The sequence below is a fragment of the Neovison vison genome, chromosome 7 (assembly GCF_020171115.1).
Source record: "Neovison vison isolate M4711 chromosome 7, ASM_NN_V1, whole genome shotgun sequence".
NCBI lineage: Eukaryota > Metazoa > Chordata > Mammalia > Carnivora > Mustelidae > Neogale > Neogale vison.
Window position 1 is genome coordinate 197,488,959 of NC_058097.1, and position 20,725 is coordinate 197,509,683.

General features: G+C 61.3%; 1 protein-coding gene across 3 annotated transcripts in view; it reads left to right on the plus strand.

Moving 5' to 3' along the window:
- Window positions 1-2,918: 2,918 nt before the first annotated feature.
- The window catches only part of MYRF (myelin regulatory factor), a 31,695-nt gene continuing 13,888 nt past the window's right edge, over window positions 2,919-20,725 (plus strand). For all 3 annotated transcript variants that reach the window (XM_044259430.1, XM_044259431.1, XM_044259432.1), the window contains exons 1-7: window positions 2,919-2,992; window positions 14,882-14,969; window positions 15,075-15,335; window positions 17,490-17,551; window positions 18,426-18,705; window positions 19,612-19,862; window positions 19,958-20,081. In XM_044259430.1, the coding sequence (XP_044115365.1) occupies window positions 2,947-2,992; window positions 14,882-14,969; window positions 15,075-15,335; window positions 17,490-17,551; window positions 18,426-18,705; window positions 19,612-19,862; window positions 19,958-20,081 (1,112 nt within the window). In that variant the 5' untranslated portion in view covers window positions 2,919-2,946. The remainder of the gene's footprint in view (window positions 2,993-14,881; window positions 14,970-15,074; window positions 15,336-17,489; window positions 17,552-18,425; window positions 18,706-19,611; window positions 19,863-19,957; window positions 20,082-20,725) is intronic.

The following is a 20,725-nucleotide window of genomic DNA, read 5'->3' on the forward strand; positions in this document are numbered from 1 at the left end:
GGCCCTCAAATGGTGGGCATTTCAGCACCGTGTGGAACCATGGTGGAAAGACCTGTGGGTAGGTGAAGGCTTATAAAGGAGCTCGTTTTCCAGCTGGTTCCGGGCAACTCCTAAAATAAATTCATTAAAAGAAAAAAAATCACATGGCGTAGGCGGGTGTCTACTTTGTCCACTGGCAGGCCTGACGGGGTGGGGGAGGGGGCAGAGCAGAGAATAACAATTGTCTTAAGGGAGGCTGCGGAGGGCAAAAAAACCTCTGGGGTGTATCAGCGGGAAAAGAATAGGCGTCTCAGTGTGGCCCTCTCCCCCCTTGGCGACCCGGCCCCTGCGGGGGGAGCACCGGCAGCACACACAGCTGGGGCCTCCAGCAAAATCCCATTCTATATATGGAGGAGCAACAGCCCGGAGAGCGGCCCCTGGAGGGACAGAACCTCATTGTGAGGCGCCCGCCGGCCTGGGCGCCCCCTCCCCCAGCCCCAGAACTGTTGTGGCATTGACCCTCCTCAGTGGGCCACCACCGGCCTGCTGACTGGGCCACATCTGGGGCTCAGGCACCGGCCGCCCCTCCCCCAGGGCTGGCCGCTGAGGAAGGGGAGGGCTGCCTGGGTGGGAGCAGCTTCACAGGCTCTCCCCCCGTGCCCACTGAGCAGCCCGGCTCACCCCCCATGCTCCTCTGGGGTGGGGGGGTACTGGCTGGGCAGTGTGGCCCCCTCCGGGCTGCCAGGGTTGCTATCTCGGTCAGCTGGGGGTCCTCCCGCCCCTCTGGGCCTTGCGGTCTCAGTTCCAGTCCTGTCGTCTGTCAAACAGGGGTCAGGTGGGATCAGTTTTCCAGCTCCGACTTGCTTATCCGAGGATCCTGGGAGGCTGTAGCAGCACCACTCCGCAGTGAGATGGTTCGTTGGGTCTGAGATTCCAGAATTCTCTGCTTCCAAAGTTTCAGAGATCTAGGATTCTGCGGTGTGAAGACGCCATTGTCCGTTCCTTTCATGTGTATTTACTTAGAATGAACTGTGTTCCAGCTGGTGGTCTTGGTGTTGAAGCCAGGGCAATGACTAAGCCCGAAAAAACTCTTACCCTCCCAGAGCTTCCAATCTAAAGCCAGAAGGATAATCACAAGAACTGAGTAAAAATCTTTTATGCGGTGAGAAAAAAGGGCAGGTAGGGAGAATTGCTTCAGAGACGTGATGAGTGAGAAGGAGCCAGTCATGCAGGGACAAGCATTTAGACAGATGGAACAGCATGTGGCAGATGTGCGTCTGGCATGTTTGATTGAGGGCAGGGAGGCCTTGGGGGCTGTGACTTAGCAATGGAGAGAAAAGGAGGAGCTGAGGCCAGTGGTACGTTAGGGCAGGGGCAGAGCATAAAAGGCCTCAGAAACCAGGACAAGAGGTTTATATATTGTTTTGAACACGACAGGAAATTACTGGTTTTAGCAAAGGAATGACGTGATCTGATTGACATTTTAAAAAGAGTGATTTGAGGGGTGGCCGAGTGACTTAGCTGGTTAAGTATCCGCCTTCAGCTCAGGTCATGATCTCAGGGTCTGGGCTCGAGCCCCACATTGGGCTCCCTGCTCAGAGGAGAGTATGCTTCTCCCTTTCCTTCTGTCTCTTTCTTCAGCTCGTGCTCTCTCTCTCAAATAAATAAAATCTTTTTTTTTATTATTATATTAAATCACTTTTACTCAGCCAAGTCTTTTTTTTTTTTTTTTAAGATTTTATTTATTTATTTGACAGAGAGAGATCACAAGCAGGCAGAGAGGCAGGCAGTGAGAGAGGAGGAAGCAGGCTCCCTGCTGAGCAGAGAGCCGGATGCGGGCCTCGATCCCAGGACCCTGAGATCATGACCTGAGCCGAAGGCAGCGGCTTAACCCACTGAGCCACCCAGGCACCCTCAAATAAATAAAATCTCTTTTAAAAAAAGAGTGATTTGGGAGGTTCTAGAGGCCATCACTGAGGACAGAGGCGGTGCAGAAGGGCCAAACAGATATGAGGAGGCGCTCCAGAGGTGGGGACAGACGGACAGGGGATGGTGGGTTTATCCTGGGCACACTAGGATAGGAGGTAGAGCCTGTGGGCCTCCCACTACCATACAGGGAAACAGTGACCAAGAGGCTGTCTTTCCGGGTTTGGCCAAGATCTGATTCCGAATGCACGCTTTGACCCCAATTACCTTGAAAGCCTCAGACCCATGCCATCCAAGTTCAATACCGTAGCTGCTCATGGCTATTTACTCTTGAGCTACTGAAAATTAAATACAATTGAAAAGCCAGTTCCTCCGTCTTACCAGCCACATTTCAAGTGCTGGATCACCACATGCGGCTAGTGCGGCCCTACTGGATCAGCCGGTCACCCAGAGAAACATTCCCATCATCAGGCAGAGTCCTACCGGACAGCACAGGACTGCTCATTCCTGAGCCTGAGCCCGTTTCCTCGTCGGCAAAATGCAGGCCATAGTATGTCCTCGGTGGGAGACCTGCCGGCGGTCTGCTCACCAGATGTCTGGGGTCGGGGGCCAGGGGAGGAAATCGCGGGCGTCTTCTGAGAAGCTAAGAGTCAGAAGCCTGCTACCTTCCCGTGCCCAAGGGGAGGGCGAGGACTGCGGCGCGGGGACGAGGCCGCGGACCCCTACCTCGGCCGGGGAAGTCACCCCGTGCCCAGCGCCGCCTGGGGGAGCCGCGCCGTGTCCTGCCCTCCGGGGGCCGCGGCGCCGGCCAGGCCGCCAGGGGGCGCTGGGCGCGGCGGGCGGGGCGCAGGGTGTTGAGGGGCGGAGGGGGGCGGGCGGGGGCCGGGCCAGGGCCGCGCGAGGGGCGAGCGCGGCGGCGGGCCGGGCGGGACCGTGGCCGGAGCTGAGCCGGGACTGTCGCGCGGGCCGCGCCGGCGATGCCGCGCCCCCGGGCCGGGCTGTAGCGGGGCCGCGGCCGAGCGCGCGCCGGGCAGGCCGGCCATGGAGGTGGTGGACGAGACCGAGGCGCTGCAGCGCTTCTTCGAAGGTGAGGGACCGCGGGCCGGCCAGGGAGGGGGTGGAGGAAGGCGACCCTCCTCGTGCTGGGAACCGCCAGCCGAGCTCCCCGGGGACTGGGAACACCAACTCTGCTTCGACCACTTAGGGACTCCCCAGAATGCTTCCTCTGGGCTGGGGCGCTCCGGGCTGGCGGCTGCCTGCGGGGCTGGCTCCCAGGGCTGGGAGGTCCCCGGGAGGTTACTGCTCACCTCCGCTAAAGTTGGGCATCCCCTCCCGGTCCCCCCAGCACGCAGCTTCCTAGGATCCGTGTCCCCTCCCATGCTTGGTCCTTCTTCATGCCTTCCAGGACCTGCAGTGCCCCCTAAAACCTGACGCCTCCCACCCCTAGTGCACTTCCCGCGTTTGGGGACCCTCCACTGTGCTTCCCTGAACCTCATACAGACACAGACTCCCAGACCCCCTTTGAGGCTCGGACCCCAACATGCCTTCTAGGATCTTCCATGCCTTTTAGGCTGGCCCCGCAGCTCCCCAGCATGCCTTCCAGAGGTCGGGCCCCCTGCCTAAAGACTCAGGCCCCTGTGCCCTTTGCAGGTGAGCAGCCTTTGCCCAGCCTGACTTCTAGGAGCTGAGACCTCCCCACTGTGCTTGCCTGAGACTAGGACCCCCTCCAAGCCCATCACCCATCTTCTGCGAGGCTTCTCCCTCCCCCAAGACTGAAATTCCCCTTGAAGCAGCCATCCCTCGCTTACTCTGGGCTTGGAACCCCTCCCCAGCATTCCTCCCTGGGCTGGATTCCCCCCAACCCTGAAATGCTTTCCCTGGGCTAGAACCTTCTCAAAGTCAGCATCCCCGCTGCCAGCCTCCTCCACACTCTGAGACCCTCCCAAAGTGGTGAACTGCATCCTGCCAGCCCTCTGAGGCTACTTGGGGCTGTTCTACCCATACCAGTCCCTGGAGCCAAGCTTCCTCTGGCTGACACCCCCACCCCAGGAGTGACCTCACCCCCTCACCTCGACCTGGATAGGACCCTCGCCAGGACTGGGATCTAAACATCTACACACAATCTACAATGTTTTCTTCTACCCCTGTCCCCTCACCCTCCAACACACACACACACACACACACACACACACACACTGTGGTTTTGGAGGTCAGCTCCTACATCTACCCAGACTCCTGTCCCCTTTACCTGGGTAGCCTCTGCCCCTCCCCTAGGTCTTTCCTCTTCCTCCAGGGTGCTGGACCCTGTCCAGGCTGCTATGTCCCAGCCCACTTAGCTTCTCAGACCCTCCCTGGAACATCTCCGGCCCCTCTTGGGCTCCTCTCCACCAACTTGGGTAGCCAAGCCTCTGACCTCACCCTCTTGCCCCAGTCCCTAAGCCCACAGCCTAGTCCTCAGTGTACACCTGCCCCCAGGGATGGGGTGGTCCACGGGGACATCGCTGGGCTGGGGCTGTTGGGCTACAGGGAGGTGGATCACAGCCCAAGTTTCCAGCCTAGGACCCAGATAGGAGTCCAGGAGGGAGAGAGGAAGGCCTTCCTTTGCCTCAGTGGCTCCCTTTTTGTGCCTTGGTTGGGGCACTTTGTCCACTTCTGGTTGGCTGAATAGATAAGGCCAACTCCTAGCTTCAGGCCTCCTCACTTCAGGGTTCTGGACAGCCCAGCAGACCCAGACCCAAGAAATCAGCCTTGGACTCGATTAAATGGTTGATCCTGGGGCAGTTGGGCCATTTGAGGGTTCTAAGCTGTACCCCCCCATCAGTCCCAAGGGCTCTGGTTCTCCCTAGACACTGTTCATCCTTTATGAATCCTCAAGGGGCCTTGTGGGGGCTGGAGGCCCCTGAGAAGGAGGGAATGGGTGCTGTTTGGGGGGTGTCCTGAGCCCACTAGATTCCCAGGACGGTCATGGACCAGGCCCCCTTGCTTCCTGCAGCTGTCCCCATGCGGCCTGCCCCAGGACCCTGGAACCAGGCAGAGCTCAAGCTCCCCATCTCCTGGGCCAAACTTTCCCTCCTGGCTGTGGGTGGGGGGTGGGCGCTGACGCCACAGCTCAGCCATGCGGCTGGCCTGGCGGGGAGGCTGTGCGGCTCCCTCCAGAGAGATAAGAGGAAACTCAAGAATGTCTGTGGGGAGCAGGGCGGGGGTGTGGGGCTGCCCGCTGAGGCGGGTGGAGGGAGCCTGGGGCTGAAGAAGTGTTCCCAGAGCCCGAGATGAGCTGGAGGGTGGGCTGGGGCTGGGGTTCTAGGAGTCTCTGGGGCCATTTGGGGTGGGGGGGCGGCTGGCAGGGAGCAGATCTGCCGTGGTGTGGGGGGGCCTCCGGGCCAGGCCTTGGTGTCTTCAGGACTGTTAGTGTGAAAGCCAGTGAATGTTGCGAATGTGGGTATGTTGTTCCAGAACTCTCGTCCTTGGGGCTGGGACCTGAGTTCTCATTCTGGTCCTCACTTGACCTTGGTCACTCCCCGTGGACAGTGAGGACAGGGGCAGGGTCTGTGCTTTCAGCTCTGGGCTGGAGATGAAAAAACACTTTGCTGAAGGGCAAGGGCCGAACCAGACCCCTTGTCTGCCATGGCGCATTCTCTTGGAACCCCAGGCCTGTGTCCTGGGTCCTGTCCCGTGCAGTGGGCCAGACTGTGCCCGACCCAGGGGTGGTGGGCTGGGGGCTAAGGCGCTTTGGGCCTCGGGTGGGAGGCTGGGACAGGGCGGCCCCCTCGAGGCTGGTACAGCCGGGCCCCCGTGATCGCCCTGCTAATCCCCTAGAAGGAGACTCCTGCCGCCCGGATCTGTGGGCACAGGGCCTGCAGAGAGGGGACCCTCCAGGCGCGATGCACTGGCTCTCGGCAGGTAATAGGGTCATGGTGGCTGGTATACTCCTCAGCATCCTGACTGGCTGGGGCCTTGGATTCCCGGAGCCCGGTCAGGGACAGGGGCAAGACGGCATCAGAGGAGCCCTGTAGAAGCTTAGAGGTTCTGATGCGGGCTCGGGCCCTGCTGCTGAGAGCTTTGTGACCCTATGCTGAGCTCCCACCCTCTCTGGACCCCTTTCCCTTACCTGCAAGACAGGAGGGGGTGACAAAGGTCTTGATGATGCCTTCGGATCTGATGAGCCTCATCTCCCAGCCCTGGGGAGGAGGGCCGTGTTAGAACATGGGAGGTGGAGGGTGCTGAGCCCTGGTTCCAGGGGCACCTGGGGCCTGGGTGAGCAGCGCCCTGCCCCCCAGAAGGCAGGTGCTGTGGAAGAAGACTTGGAGACCTAGGAGAACGGGGCTTCTAGCAGGTGCTAAAAAGGCCACTGAGAGGTGGGGGACCTCGACTTAGCCTCATGCCCCACCAGGGCATCCACTCCTTCCAGGCCCGATGGTGACTTCCCTACTTTGGCCTCATCTGCCCTCCGGGGTGTAGGCAGGAGGTTGGGACCAGACCAGGCTTCCAATGAGGTTCTTTTTAGCCACCAAAGAAAGGCAAACTCATGGCCTCCTAATACACAGGGGATGTGGGCGGCAGGGCTCCCCACAGCCCCCAGAGCCCCGGCATCCTGATTTGAAAGCCACTGACGGAGGGGCTGGCACTGACCCCCTTTCCCAGGGGGCCAAGACTCCAAGGGAAGGGAGTTAGCCAGCATTAGCCGGAGCTGCCACCAAGCCCCCAGCTCTCTCTTCCGCCACCAGGGCCTTGGGGCAGGAAGGGTGGCCTTCGGTGGGGACCAGCCTGTTGGCTCCAGAGAGCAGGAGGAGGCCGCAGGGGGAGGGCACCCGATGATTTGGAGGAGAGGATGTCCTACCCTGGACAGGAGTCTGGGCCCGAGTTGGGGCATGTGATCGCATGGCACTGGGCCCTACATCAGCCTGTCTGTCTGTCTGTGGTGCCCCAAAGAGTAGGCGCGTGGGGGAAGGCAGCTGGACCACGACTGTGGAGAAGATGGGATGGGGTGCCTTCGGGAGGAGTCCTGTCCCAGCCCGTCCTCCCTGGGTCCAGCTGGAGGGGAAATAGTAGTGTGGGGTCTGACGCATCCCCATGTCCTGAACACCCAGCCCAGGGCACAGGGCGGCATGGGGCTGGGGGGTGTGCGGGAAACGTTTGCAGGGTCAGCAGAGGCAACAGTGGCTATGTGAACAAAGGCGGGGTGGGGGGTGCACCTGAGAAAGCCAGTTCTCTGGGAGGGCCTGGGGTCAGTGCAGGGTGGGGGAGCTAGGGGAGAGGAGAGGGCTGTCTGTCTCCAACCTGCTCGCCGCGAGGCCTCTCCTGAGTCTGGGGGTCTTGGCAGGGTGCCCCTGGCAGGGGTCTTAGGCAGGGCCAAGCAGGGTATTTGGGGGATAGACAGGTGGGTTGCTCTTGGCAGTCCGGCCTCCTCCTGGGGACCTGGCCCCACTCTCTGATTCTCAAGGGCTTACAGGACTGGGGGGGCCCTGGCAGCTGTTGATTGGCTACTGCCCTTGGACTTTGCCCTCTGATAAGAACGGGGAGCAGAAATCATTAACTGGATCATTAACGGGGAGTTGGTCCTGCCCTACCCAGCCTGTCTGCCCTTTCTTCCCGCCTTCTTCCTCCTCACGGCCCACACTGCCCCCCGCCCCCCGCCTGCTTTTGGGCCTCAGTTTCCCTCACAGCCTGGCTGTGTGTATGGGGGGGTTCCTCTTCCCTGTGAAAGTCTTCAGCCCCTGCTGGGTGTGGGTAGCCCCTGGGCTGGGGATCAGGTAAGTCATAGCCTTATGTACTCCCCGGAGTGCTGCCCACAGTCCCTCTGCTGGGCCGATCTCTGCACTTCTTTGTGCCTCTACTTCCTCATCCTGTCCCTGGGGCCTGCCCCCCACTTTGAGGATGTATTGATCAGCGGGGTAGGTCAGTGCCCCACGCTGGGCTGGGGCCTGTGGCTGGTGCTGTGTGCTTTGGGAAATTCCCTCACCCACTCTGGGCTGTTTGGGTCAAGGACTGGGGGGAACCAGCAGCCTTATGGGATGCACTCTGCAGGCAGGGCCTGAGGTTCCTGCAGGTCTGGCCCTGTGGGGCCCTGATGCCTCCAGCTGGGGCCCCACCCTGCCCCTCAGCCATGGGGAGCTTGGGCCAAGCCGGCAGCAGGGGGGACAGGGTCCTTTGTCTTGTTTGCTGCATACACGGGCCAGAGGTTTTTGCATAGGTTGCCTCCTGGGAGTCCCGGGACTCAGTGGAAGGCCAGGTGGTGTCTCATTTCAGGAGAGAAGTGCTGAGGTCCGAGACGAGGGTGGTGGGGCTCCTGTCACAGTTGGGTGTCCGCCTACAGCGGGGCAGGGAGGGGGCCTCTCCTCGAGAGCTGAGGGGTCCTGATCCACCACGGATGGCTGGGCTGGGTGACTTCCATTCAGCCCCGTGACCTCTCTGGACCTTGGAGCCCTCACTCAGATGGTCAAGGCTGTGTGCTGTGTGATGCCGAGTCCTGAGACCCCTGGAGTGCCAAAGCCTGGAGTGGTAGGGGACGGAAGGGCAAAACCCCGGCTTTGGGGGCGGGGGTTGAGTCCAGAGCCTCCACTGACCTGGCCTGCGGAAGCCCCAGGGCATCCTGTCCTCTGCCTGTCTCCAGGCCACATCAGTGGGAGAGCACTGTCTGCGTCTGACCTGGGTCCCTCTAGCCCTCATAAGGTACAATGACAGGCTCAGCCCCTCTGAGGAGTTTGGGGACGCTTGCTCCCTTGGGGCCTTCCCTCACTCTCCTCTTGACCATCTCAGCCCCTGGGCTTTCTTCTCCCTCTGTGGTTCTTCCTTGTAGGGTCTGTAGCCTGGAGTAGGGGTAGCCGAGGGTCTGCGACCCTGAGTTGACTCCGATCTGGAGTGCTGTTGCCCTGGGCCTGCCGCTGGGCCAGTGAGCATTTGTGTGCACGAGAGTTCGAGTCTGGGAGGTGTGCCGACATGAGAATAAGCACAGAGATGCTCAAGCCTCAGGGCCTTTGCACTGGCTCCCACTGCCTGGAATGCTTTTCCCAGATATCCCCGTGGGATACCAGGAGACCCCCCCCCAACTGTCCTGTTGAAAACTGCAGCTCTTCCCGGTTCTCCTGCCCCACCTGCCTCCGCTCTCTGCTTGATTTTCTCCATAGTATTTGTTACCTTCTGAAATGTTATGGAATTTTACCTGCGGGTCTTGTCATCTGACTCTGCCTCCAGAACATCGGCTCCTCGTGGGCAGGAAGTTTGTTTTCTTCATTACCATAGCTCCAGAGCCAAGCATCATGCCCGACACATAGCATATGCTCAGTAATTGTTTGAATGAATGAATGAATGGGCACACGTATGTGTCAGTGTGGGAGGGATATGCCACTGTGTGTGTGTGGGTGTGTACACGATCATGTGTGGGTCAGGGGGAGTGTGCCCCTGTGTCCACACGTCTGTGGGGGACATGCTGGTGTGTGAATCCAGAGGGACATCGGTAACCCGTAGAGACGTGCCCTCGCCCCAGGCTGCAGGGTCTGTACTCCTCCCCTGTGCAGAGGCCTTCCCCAGCTTGTGCGAGGTGGGGATGGGGCCATCGGATGGGAGCTTGCTTGGCCCTGTGACATCAGGGCTGGGGGCCCCCCAGAGCAAACTGAAGATCCCTGGGGACCAATGTGGGTCCCCACAGAACATGTTGCAGCTTCTGGGCTCAGTTCTGGCTTGGGAGCCTCTTGGGGCTCTAACTTCAGCCTTGGGTCGACCTGAGGACAGGGTGGTAGCTGTGTGGGGTCTAGGGGAGGACAGAGCTGTAGCCCGGGAGTGGCCGAAGATTCCAGGTCCCGTGGAGGAGATGGGGTACTTTTGCATTTATGGCAAATAAAGGCGACCATGGCTCAGATTTAAGGACCTGATGGCAATGACTAAGGAGCCATATCCTTGTCATTCAGCCCCCAGCTAACTGGGGACATGATGCAGAGATACAAAGGACAACTTGCAAAGTCAAGCATCTGACCGGAAGGCATTTTGAGTGGGAAGTCTGGTCACAGGTCGAAGCCTGAAGAGGGCATGGCTAGCAGTTATTACATTAATCACAAATCATATTAATAAAGATAGGAAGTTCAAGCCAAAGGAGGTGAGAGCCCACTGTGCCCTGTCCCAGAGTGAACTAGTTTGGAGCACGTCAGTTAGCTCAGGCCACATTGGGAAATAAGTGACAGCACTGGGGACCCGCTGTGATTGAGGGGATCAAGGAGGGGCTGCCGGAGCAGGGAGGCAGCAGTCAAGGGCTTACCCACCGGGGTAGGGGGTGGGGGCCTACAGCTAAGGCTTGGAGGCTGGACTTTGCTGTGGATGTGCCAGAATAACAGCGCGGTACAGGTACGCCCTCCCCCTCAGAGGCTCTCGGGGGCAGATCTGCAGTCAGGTGGAGAGGCATGGGAGAGAAGGGCACAGCCTGGGCAGGAGAGGGGAGGGGAGCCCCAAGAGGATGGAAACAGCGATGACTGTTATTTGAGGGATGGCCTCTGGGGGTGAAGAGCTTTCCTGCCCTGGCGTCGAAGACTCAGGACCACTCTGTGAAGCAGGGATTCCTGCAGCACTTGACAGAGAAGGAAGCTGAGGCACAGAGAGGTCAGGTCACTTGCCAAGGGTTGCACAGCAATGAAGCAGGGCCCACATTAGCAGCTTGGCCTCTTTGACCCTAGGGATCCCTGAGGGCATCATGGGGGGTGCTAGGGTGGGCTGTCCCCTGACCCCCACCATCCTGGCTCCCAGCTGTGGCCTAGAGCCAGGGTGCCCTCAGATTCAGATGCCTGGGGTGGACACTCAGGACCAAATAGGGGGACAGACTTGGGTCTGAGCCCCGTCAGCCCCAGGTTCTGATCAGCTAGGCCTGGCCAGCGTCCTTCGGCCCTGGCCTCCCCTGCCCACAGCCACGTGGCCGACGGGATTTCCGCCATGTTTGGGACATGAATTGACAAGTGCCCCATTGACGGGTGGGGGGGAGGTGTGGGCAGGGCACAAGCCTCCCACTGTGCCGGGTCCCCACCCTCCCCCGTTCCCTGGGACAATGGCCCAGACTCAGCCAGTGGCCACAGCTGGTGGGGGGGTGGTCATAAGCATGAGGAGGGGGAAGGGAGGGGTCCAGGGTGGAGGACCACCTGGGTCCCCACCCGCCTTCATCCTGCGCCTGGCTTATATCCCTTCGGTTCTCCTCCTGCCCAGCTGGGTGGCCTTAAAGCGAGGAGGAGAGAAGAGGGGAGGGGGCTTCCTCTCCATAGCCCCTATCCCATCCTGTCTGGGACAGGGCAGTGTCTGGCTCCTGTTAAAAGCAGGTAATAGAGGCCCTAATTAATCCTCGAGGAGCAGCTGGGGCACAGAGCTCAGCAGGACGGGGCGGTACCTGGAGGGGCCCAGCTTAGCCCTGGGCTCTGTCCCTAACATGGCTGGCTGGAGGTCCCCAGACCCAGGAAGGCCTGATTCTAGTGTCCCGTGTGCCACTTTGCTCATTCATTCCATGAACATTTATTGCGTGCCTACTGTATGCTTAGATGCTTATACCCCAGAGAGGCAGAGCAGGGCTGGCCTCATATCCCAGGTCCCGCACCTGTAAAATCTGGGCAAGGCTGTATCCATTCTGAGCCAGCCTCGTCATCTGTAAAATGGAGAGCACGAAAACCACCTCTCCTGGAGGGTTGTTACAGGAGTGAAATATGAGCCATGTAGAGTATCGGCACAGAGTGGCTACTTGGAGCGTGAGCTGTGGGCAGCGGGTGAGCGGTGGACAGACCCTCCACCCTCCTGTGAGGTCTGTGCTAGCAGCCGAGTGAGGAGCTGGATGAGAAGGAGGCCGCCAGGCACGAGAATGGGAGTCAGAGGGTGCCTCTTGGAGAAACTTACATGCAAGCCCAGTGAATGGGAACGGGCTTCCTCCAGCAGAGGAAACAGCACGTGCAAAGGCCCCAGGACAGGGAGAGTTGCAGGGAACTGGTTAGGAGAGGAGGCTGGAGGGAGCAGGCAGGAGGCTACTGTGGACCTCCGGGAGGGCTCTTGTTATCCTGAGCAGTGGAAATTTGTGGAAGGGTTTGAGGAGGGGGCGGGCTGGGAAGCCGGTTTGTGACCTGGTGGTGCCACTTTCTGACTGTGGGACCTTGGGCAGCCTCCCCACCTCCCAGGGAGATCTTGAGGCTCAGCAGGAGCCACACTTAGCTTCCTGCCTGGCAGGTATCTGTTGTTGTCTTCAGAATGTTCCAGAGCTCTTTCTGGGAGCATTCAAGGACAGGGGACCCCCAAAAGTGTGCTGATGCCTTCCTCCTGGGTTTCTGGGGGCTCTTCTCTGACTCAGGAACCTCTGGGTTCCAGCAAGCCCCCACCCTCACCCTGCCCTCCCAAATATCTGATTAGAAGTTTCCAGTATGGTTTTGGGGGCAGCCTGGGGGCCAGATCCTTTAGGCTGAGCCGTGTGGGGAGAACACCAGGCAGGCCTTGTGGGGTCCCAGAGAACGACAAGATGTGGGCTCAGTGTTCTTCAGGAGGCCCACCAACTTCCCAAACCTGAGACTTCTCCCCCACCCGGCCCCAGTGGTTTTCTCCTCCCTCTTTTGTCCTCCCGGCCTCCCGGCCCCTGGCACGGGAGGGACTCTCCTCCCCTCGACCACATCTGGTTCTCGTTAGGGTCTCCCAGGATGCCTCTGCCTGAGGCCCCCCCATCCCAAGGGAGGTGGGCAAGAGGATTAGGGGTGATTAGGAGCGCTCCTGGCCAGAGGAGGGGGAGGACGGGAGAAGGGGGCCTGGCGTATTATAAATAGCAACACCAGGATTCTGTCACCCCATCATTCACTGTAGATTCCAGGTTCAGTCTCGAAAACCTGCAGCTTCAGCAGCCAGGGCCGGGGTAATGCTCCAGTGCTCCCTCCTTCCCTAGCCCCTGAGGGAACCCCCCCCCCACCCCACACACACACCAGCCCATAACATGGGGCAGCCCAGAATGGCCAGGAAGTCTCATCCACCACCAACCACCCCGTCCCCCTTGGAGTCAGGCCCCTGTGCCTGGGTTTGAATCCTCCTGGCTGTGTTGCCTGGGGCAAGAGACTTGACCTCTCTGAATAGAAGGGATGGTGTTAATGATGTAAAGCACGGAGAATAGTGCCGGGACCTGGTAGGCAGGCTCTCAGTCGCTGGCTTAGTCCGCAGGAGTCCGGCAGACAGAGCCGCTGTCACTATCGGTGTCCTCTTATCATCATCCCCGTTCAGGACGGGGAGGATTAAGCGTCACACTGCACATGAAGAACCCACGGGATGCCTTGCATGTAATAAACTCCTATGGTTGTTAATGTCTTTGGCTCCCGAAGTGCCTGGCATACAGTAGGCATTTAATAAATGGGATCTTCGGGTAACAGGGAAGGATGGGATGGGGACCAGAGTGTAGACGGGGATCTAGAACCTTGATGAGCAGACTGACCATTCCCAGCTTGAGAAGCTTCTCTTGCCCGGGCCACGCTGCGCCCTGGATGGCCACTGGCAGTGCTCAGTGGGTGTCCCTGGTTCCTGGCCTGCTGAGCCAGGGGTGGGGGCCAGCAGGAGGGCCTGTCGCAGGCAGCGCGTGACTCCTAGGAGGGCTTAGCCACTCATTAATCACCTAAGCGGGGCTCAGCATTCTTGAAATGCCGGCTGGGGCCAGGGAGGGGCCTGGGCCAGGGGCTTGTGGGGACCCCAGGGCTCTGGGTCTGTGAAGTGAGGACAGGCATTCTGTTTGCTGAGCACTCATTGTGCGCCGGGCACCTTACATACCTTAACTTGTTTCACAGTCAGCCCTGTAAAGTATTAGCTGTTCATGTCCCCATTTTACTAAAGAGGAGACTGAGGCTCAGAGAGGGTATGTGACCAGCTTAAGGTCACACAGCAGGGAGGACACAACCCAGGATTTGTTCCTGGATCTTCCCGAGCTGTTCCCAGGGCTCCCCTGGGAGAAAGCATGAGGAGCAGCCCCGGGGCTCATGGCTCCAGGGGCCTGTGGGAGGGGTATCTCCTGCCTCAGTGGGGCTGGTCAGCCCAGGTCAGCAGTGTGGGTGGGGCCGTCCTCCATTATCGGGGCTGACGCATCTCCTACGTCAGCCCCCTTATCACCCCGCCCTCCTGCCCCCCCCTGCAAGGTGACCCTGGGAGGGGAAAGGCCAGCGCCTCCCCCTCTCCTCCCCTGCTTATGCCCAAGAGTCCTGGGTGCCTTTTCTGTGAGTCCCTCCCCTTCTTGGGGCTGGGGCCAGCAGGGAGGGCCCAGGAGAGGGCGGTGGAGGAGCGGAGCTCTGGCCACTATCGTTCCTTGCTGTGAAGCCAGGCAAAGCCCTTACCTCTCTGGGCCCGTTTCATGCTTTGGAATACCAGGGCTGGACACCCTAGGTCCTGTTATGGGGGTGACGAGCTCTGCCGGAGGCTGAGCCAAACACTTCTGGTTCTAGTCCCCACTCCCTCGCCATCTGCATTTGGGGCCTGGGTGCAGGAGGCTCCCTGGCCGTATGCCCCCGCCCCCCACGGACATGTGATTCAGTCCAGCCTGGCGTCATGTTCCTGGGGACCTGGCAGCTGGGCTCTGTGGAAGGAGGCAGGGCGGGACAGAGTCACTGAATCTGGGTCCAGGCTTCAAGGGTGGTGGGCAACCGCCGGGCACTCAGTTCTATAAAGTTCCTCAGTTACTCCTTGCGGCTCCCCATAAGACTTGGGAATAATGACCCCATTTTACAGACAAGAGGGAGGACTTGCTCACGTCACAGGAAATGGCCTGTCTGATCTGTGCTCTGGGTTCCTCCCCTCCTCAGAGACACCGGGCAGCCTGGGGGCCAGGGAAGCATCCTTGCGATGCCTCTTGGAGGGCGTCAGGTGATGGGCACTGCCGGTCTCTCCCTGGACACGGATGTGCAGGTGGGGAGGAGCCTGGGGGCATATGTGCTGGAGGCCCTAGCCTGGGGAGAGCTATAGGGCAGGGCCCCGAGACCTAGGGGTGCTCACATCTGGCCCTCCCCTGCAGGCCACGACATCAATGGGGCCCTGGAGCCCTCCAACATAGACACCAGCATCCTGGAGGAGTACATCAGCAAGGAGGACGCCTCTGACCTGTGAGTGGCCCCGCCCCCATTCCCCTCGGCCTCCGCCCTTCACCTGGGGGGTGTGCTCCGGCCCTGGGGTCCTGGCTGGCGCTGAGCTGCTTCCTTTCTCCACAGCTGCTTCCCTGACATCTCTGCTCCAGCCGGTGCAGCCTCCTACCCCCACGGGCCGCCTGCGATCCCCGGCTCCAGCGGGGGCCACCACCTGAGCCCCCCTGGGGGCGGACCGTCCCCGGGTCGCCACGGCTCCCTCCCCGCCCCGAGCTACAGCGCCCCGCTCAACTGCAACAACAATGCTATGGCTAGCGCTCCCAAGCCCTTCCTGGGGGGCTCTGGGCCCCCCATCAAGGCAGAGCCCAAGGCTCCCTATGCCCCAGGGTGAGTGAGGGCGGGGAGGGTGGGAGGCAGGTGTGCGACGGGAGGGGGGCAGGTTCTATGGGCTGAGGAGGTGCTGGCGGTGTCCCGGCCAGCCGTGGTGACCTGGCTGCCTTGTGGGTAGGTAGGGGCGGCTGGGGAGGGGCTCGTGGCTTTGTTCCGAGGCTGTGGGCAGCCCCAGAGGATTCTGAGCAGGGGAGTGATGAGGGCTGATGTAAGCACTCGAAAATTCTCTGACAGCTCTGTAAAGGGGATGGGAGGAGGCAAGCCTAGAGACATGGCTGCTTACCTACATGGATACACGCAGGCACGCACATGTGCACACACACAGGGCACGCAAGGTCCCCTCACCGCCCCGGGCCATCCACTCCTGCGTCTAGCTACTATTTGCTGGGGCTGAGGGCACCGGCCCGACGGCACAGGAGTGGTACCTAAAGCTCCCCCTGCCCAAGCCAGCCTCCCAGGCCCTTTCTGTCCTCTCTCCAAGGAGTCCACACTGGGGACCCGGCTGTGACCACAGGATGGTGGCGGTCAGCAGCCCAGCTAGACTCCAGGGCCGCCCACAGACCTGTGCTCATGAGGACAGGCAGGAACATGGGTCTGCTGGGTTCTGAAGCGGGGCTCGAAGAGGGTTCTGGGTTCCCCAGCGTGCGGCAGGAGCAGGGGACCCTGTAGGGTTAGCTCAAAGTGCTTCCCCTTCGGGATTGTGGAAATAAGGGGAGGAAGCCCAGAGCAAGTGCTGGAGGGGCGGGGGGCACCGGACCTGTCGCCTGGCTTGCTGGGGGAGGGCTGCGGAGGTGAGCTGGGGTGTTAGGGGTGAGCTTTTGCTGCCCAGGGCAGACATCCAGCCGAGGGGCTGTCCCTGAGCCCAGACCCCGAAGGGCAAAGACGGGAGGGAAGAGAACGAACGCGTGAGAAACACCTGCTGGATGCCTACTGCTGTCCCCGCGGTCCCCTACCGCTGTCCCTGCTGTGGCTCTGTTTGTGTAAGCTCATTGAGCCTCTCAAGTAACCAGCTCCTGGGGGGACCCCGGAACCAGCTGGCCTGTGAGTGAGGCTGTGCTGCCCCCCGGCAGGAGCCCAGCGGCACACTGAGGCCATTTCTAAGGGACAGAAGGGGCTTGCCCACAACTGTGCAGAGACCGTGTGCCCCCTGGGAGGGACCCGGGGCCCTGCACCACCCCTGCACCTGCCAGGGTCTGTCCCTCCTGCGGAAGATCGTGCAGGCCTGTTGGGGAGGGACTTATTAATCAATAAATCACCACATCGAGGACGACTGAGCAGCACGAGGAGTTGTGGGGAAGGAACACGAGGTCCCACCGACTTGAGACGTTTCACAGCAGGGACTTTCCACACCGGAAAACCCGATGGCTGCTGTGCAGGGAGCAGACAGGAGATGCTGGACCCAGGACAGAGGCCCCAGGCAGCCCTTAGGGGCTGCTTTTCTGTCATTCTCGCACAGCCCAAGGGGCTGGGCCCATGGCCCATCCAGGGGGGCGTGAGGGCCCTGGAATCAGCCCAGGGGTGTGTCAGTGAGGGCGCGGCTGCCTGGGCATGGAGGTGGGCAGTCTCTCCAGACATGCGACCAGGACAGCCAGAGAGTGGGGTCCCCACCGGGCCGCAGCCTCCCCTCACTGGGAGAACGCAGGGTGTTAATCTCTCACGGTTGAGTTTTTCTTTTGCCTGAACCGCTGATAAAACCTGCAAGAAAAAAATACACCCAGACCTGGTGAGGCTGGCTCCCTGCCCAGCCTGTACCTGCCCCTGGGCGGGGGGGGGGGCGGCCCAGCTCCTTAGAGCCCCAGAGAGCTCTCCCCTAGAGTTTCTAGGAAGTGGGGCTTCAGTGGGTGTAGGAAGGGAGCAGCGGGCCTGACCCTTGCTCCTTGAATCCCTGTGCTGTCCTTGTGTCCTTGAATCCTGTTCCATCATCAGGGACACTGGTTCCTGGTCCCCAAGTGCCCGGGAGGTCTGAGGGGATACAGGTCAGGAGCCCAAAGACCCTACCCCAGACCCTGCCTGGCACCCCAAGATGGCTTGTGCAGAAAACCTCCCCTGGGGGTGAGCAGTGAGGGGACCTCCGGCCTCCAGCGTCTGGGGTCTCGGGGACCGGCCCCACAGACGAGCTGCCTGCCCAACGGCGCCCTCCTCCCCCTGCAGCACACTGCCGGATTCTCCCCCAGACTCGGGCTCCGAGGCCTACTCCCCCCAGCAGGTGAATGGTGAGTCCAGCGGGCACCGCCCTCCCCCTCTGGGGTTTGGGCAAGTGGTTGGGGCGGCCTTATCGGGGAGGGAGGGAGCAAGGGAGGGAGGGGGCCAGCGGCCGCCCAACAGGCCCAGATTATCGCTGGTCAAATACTCCCCGGCGCTGGCTATTGTCTCCCCACTGGCGGGTGGGGGGCCTGGCCCGGCCTCTGAGAACCTGTCCCTGCCGGCGATGCCACCCGCCTGCCCGCCAGCGCCATCATGGACGCACCCTTCGGTGGTAAGTGGACGGCCGGGGAAGGCCGTGGGTACAGCCCGAGTGCAGGCCTGGCTGACCTCCTGGGCCCACCTTCCCTGGTGGGGGAGGGTACCAGGGGTGCTGCGGCCCCCAGGTGGCCAAAAGCAGAAGGATCTCCCCACAGCCCAGAAAGGGGTCAAGAGTTCTGTTTATCTTACCAAAAACATTTCTGGAATGCCTCCTGGGGAACAAAGGGAGCTGGGGGGCTGGCCCCTGGGAGCCCGCTAGAGGGGATGGAAAAGGGCTGCTGCAGGACTGTGCTGGGGGGCCCCCCGAGACTCCTTCCTGAGGCTCAGAGGAGGATCGGGACTGAGAGGGGCCAGGGGAGGACGCTGGGCAGCCAGGCTTGCGGGGAAGGAGCCAGTTAGGACTGCTGGGGGCGGCGGGGGGGGCGGGGTGAGCAGAAGCTAAAGCTGCCCATCCCGCCCCTGGACAGGGGCTTGTCTCCCTGCCGGGGCTTCTAGTGGCCAGCCTCAGGCTGCCTAGCCCGCCTCCCTCCTGGGGCTGGTCTCAGGAGAAGGTGGGAAACCCTGTGCCCAGGGACCTGAGTGACGTAGGTCTCTGATGCCCACCCTCCACCATCTCTCCTGCAGACTCCCATCTCCTGCGCACCATAACCCCTGAGACCCTGTGCCACGTGGGTGTGCCTCCTCGCCTGGAGCACCCGCCTCCACCTCCGGCCCACCTCCCAGGCCCCCCGCCTCCCCCGCCGCCCCCACCTCACTACCCTGTCCTGCCGCGGGACCTGTACATGAAGGCTGAGCCCCCGATGCCCGCCTATGCTGCCATGGGGCAGGGGCTCGTGCCCAGCGATCTGCACCACACTCAGCAGTCCCAGATGCTACACCAGCTGCTGCAGCAGCATGGAGCTGAGTAAGCCTGGGGCAGGTGGGTTTGGGGGGTGGGGACCCGGGCGGGGCAGAGATGGCACTGGGGCCTGGGGGGATCTCTGCCCCCACGAGATGGGGGTAAGCGTGTGCCTATGGAGGTGCTTACTCAGCAGCCCTATAGCTATGGCCACGTGCTTCTGACGACCTTATTTGGTGAGTGTGGCCACCCCCATTGCCCAGATAGGTAAACTGAGGCTCCCAGGGGGAGGAAATGCTTGTCGGGGGCACGGAACTAGGATGGGACAGAGCCAGGACGAACCTCAGGCTGTGCCCTTCCCCAGACACCCGTGACTTTCCAACCTTCTCAGGGAGTCTGGGGGCTCCTGCTCTGACCCCAAACAGTGGAACTGTCCTTTTATCTGTTTGTTTGAGACATCCAGATGTCATGGAAGGTTTAGTTCAGGACAAGGCTCCACAGCCTCCTCCCCAAGAAACTCTCCTTCCCAGCCTTGGCGGCCCGCGCCCCCTGGGGCTTGTTTCCAGCCTCGGAGGCTGCTCTCTGTGGGGCCCCCACTCTCAAGGGTGGCCCTGAGGATGAAACCCCAGGGAAGGGACTGGCTTGTTCATTCCACAAACTATTGGGGGACTCTGTGCACCAGGCCCACAGCTGGGCCTGACGGGGACACACAGACAAGTCAGGTGTGGCTTCTGCCCTCCTGGTTCCATGATCCAGGGAGTAGAGAGGAGTGGCAGAAGCAGGGAATGACCTTACAGAGCGATGCGGGAGCACTGAGGAGGTAAAGCCCAGGGGCTTTTTTGGAGGGGCGTCCTCTGGATTGGGCATATCTTGCTGAAATGGGGTGAAGAGGGGAAGGAGGCTACTGCCGGGGAGGGGAAGGGGCTCAGGAACGAGCCAGCCCCCCATGGCATGCCTCTGTGTCGTCCCCAGGCTCCCCGCACACCCCTCCAAGAAGAGGAAGCACTCCGAATCACCTTCCAACACCCTCAATGCCCAGATGCTGAATGGAATGATCAAACAGGAGCCCGGGACCGCAGCGACACTGCCCCCACACCCAGCTCGAGCCCCATCCCCACCCTGGCCTCCCCAGGGCCCCCTCTCACCAGGGCCCGGCTCCTTGCCCCTCAGCATCGCCCGGGTCCAGACACCGCCTTGGCACCCGCCAGGGGCACCCTCACCAGGTATGTGCCTGGCCTGCCGGAGCTCACAGCGGGCCAGCTCCCCTTGAGGTAGGGGCATGGGGCACAGGGCCCACGTGGTTGCTCCCTCCCTCCAGGTCTCCTGCAGGACAGTGATAGCCTCAGTGGCTCCTACCTGGACCCCAATTACCAGTCCATCAAGTGGCAACCGCATCAGCAGAACAAGTGGGCCACGCTGTATGACGCAAACTACAAGGAGCTGTGAGTGCCCCGCCCCCTCTCCTGCCACCACATCAGGGGCATTCCCACCCCCCACCCCCCAGCGTCAAGGCCCCAGACAGGACCTGGAAGCACACTGGACACCACATGGGCCCCGGTTACGGGAGAGCAGCAGGCTCAGGGCAGAGCTAGGACAGGCCCTCGGGGTTTCGGACTTGTGGGCCTACCCACAGCCTCCTTAAGGAGGTGGTGTCTGTCAGGGAGGGGCCAGTGGGAGCCTAGGGAGGGAGAAGGGGGTGGATGGGTGTTTTCTGGCTCCTCCTCCCCCACTCCTTCTGCATTCCAGGAAGGTAGCAGGAAACTGTGTTGGCAGGGCCCTCCCAGCAGCCCCCTCCCTGGGACAGAGGGCGGAGCGGGTGGGGGAGGACAGGCTGTCCGGGCGGGCATTCCGAGCTCTCCCTCTGTACCCACCCATGCTGGATTCAGCTTCCTGGGACCAGGCCAGCAGCACTGTGGGACCACTCCCCTCATTGCTGCAGAGGTCCCGTGGAGGTGAGGGCAAGGCCCTTTGGACACTGCCAGGCCTGGGCAGGGTGACTGAGAGCAGCCTCCTGGAGCTGGGCGCCCTAGGCTGTGTGGGCAAGAAGCCAGAAGCCCTTGGGGCTGGGAGGGGGATCCAGCTGCTG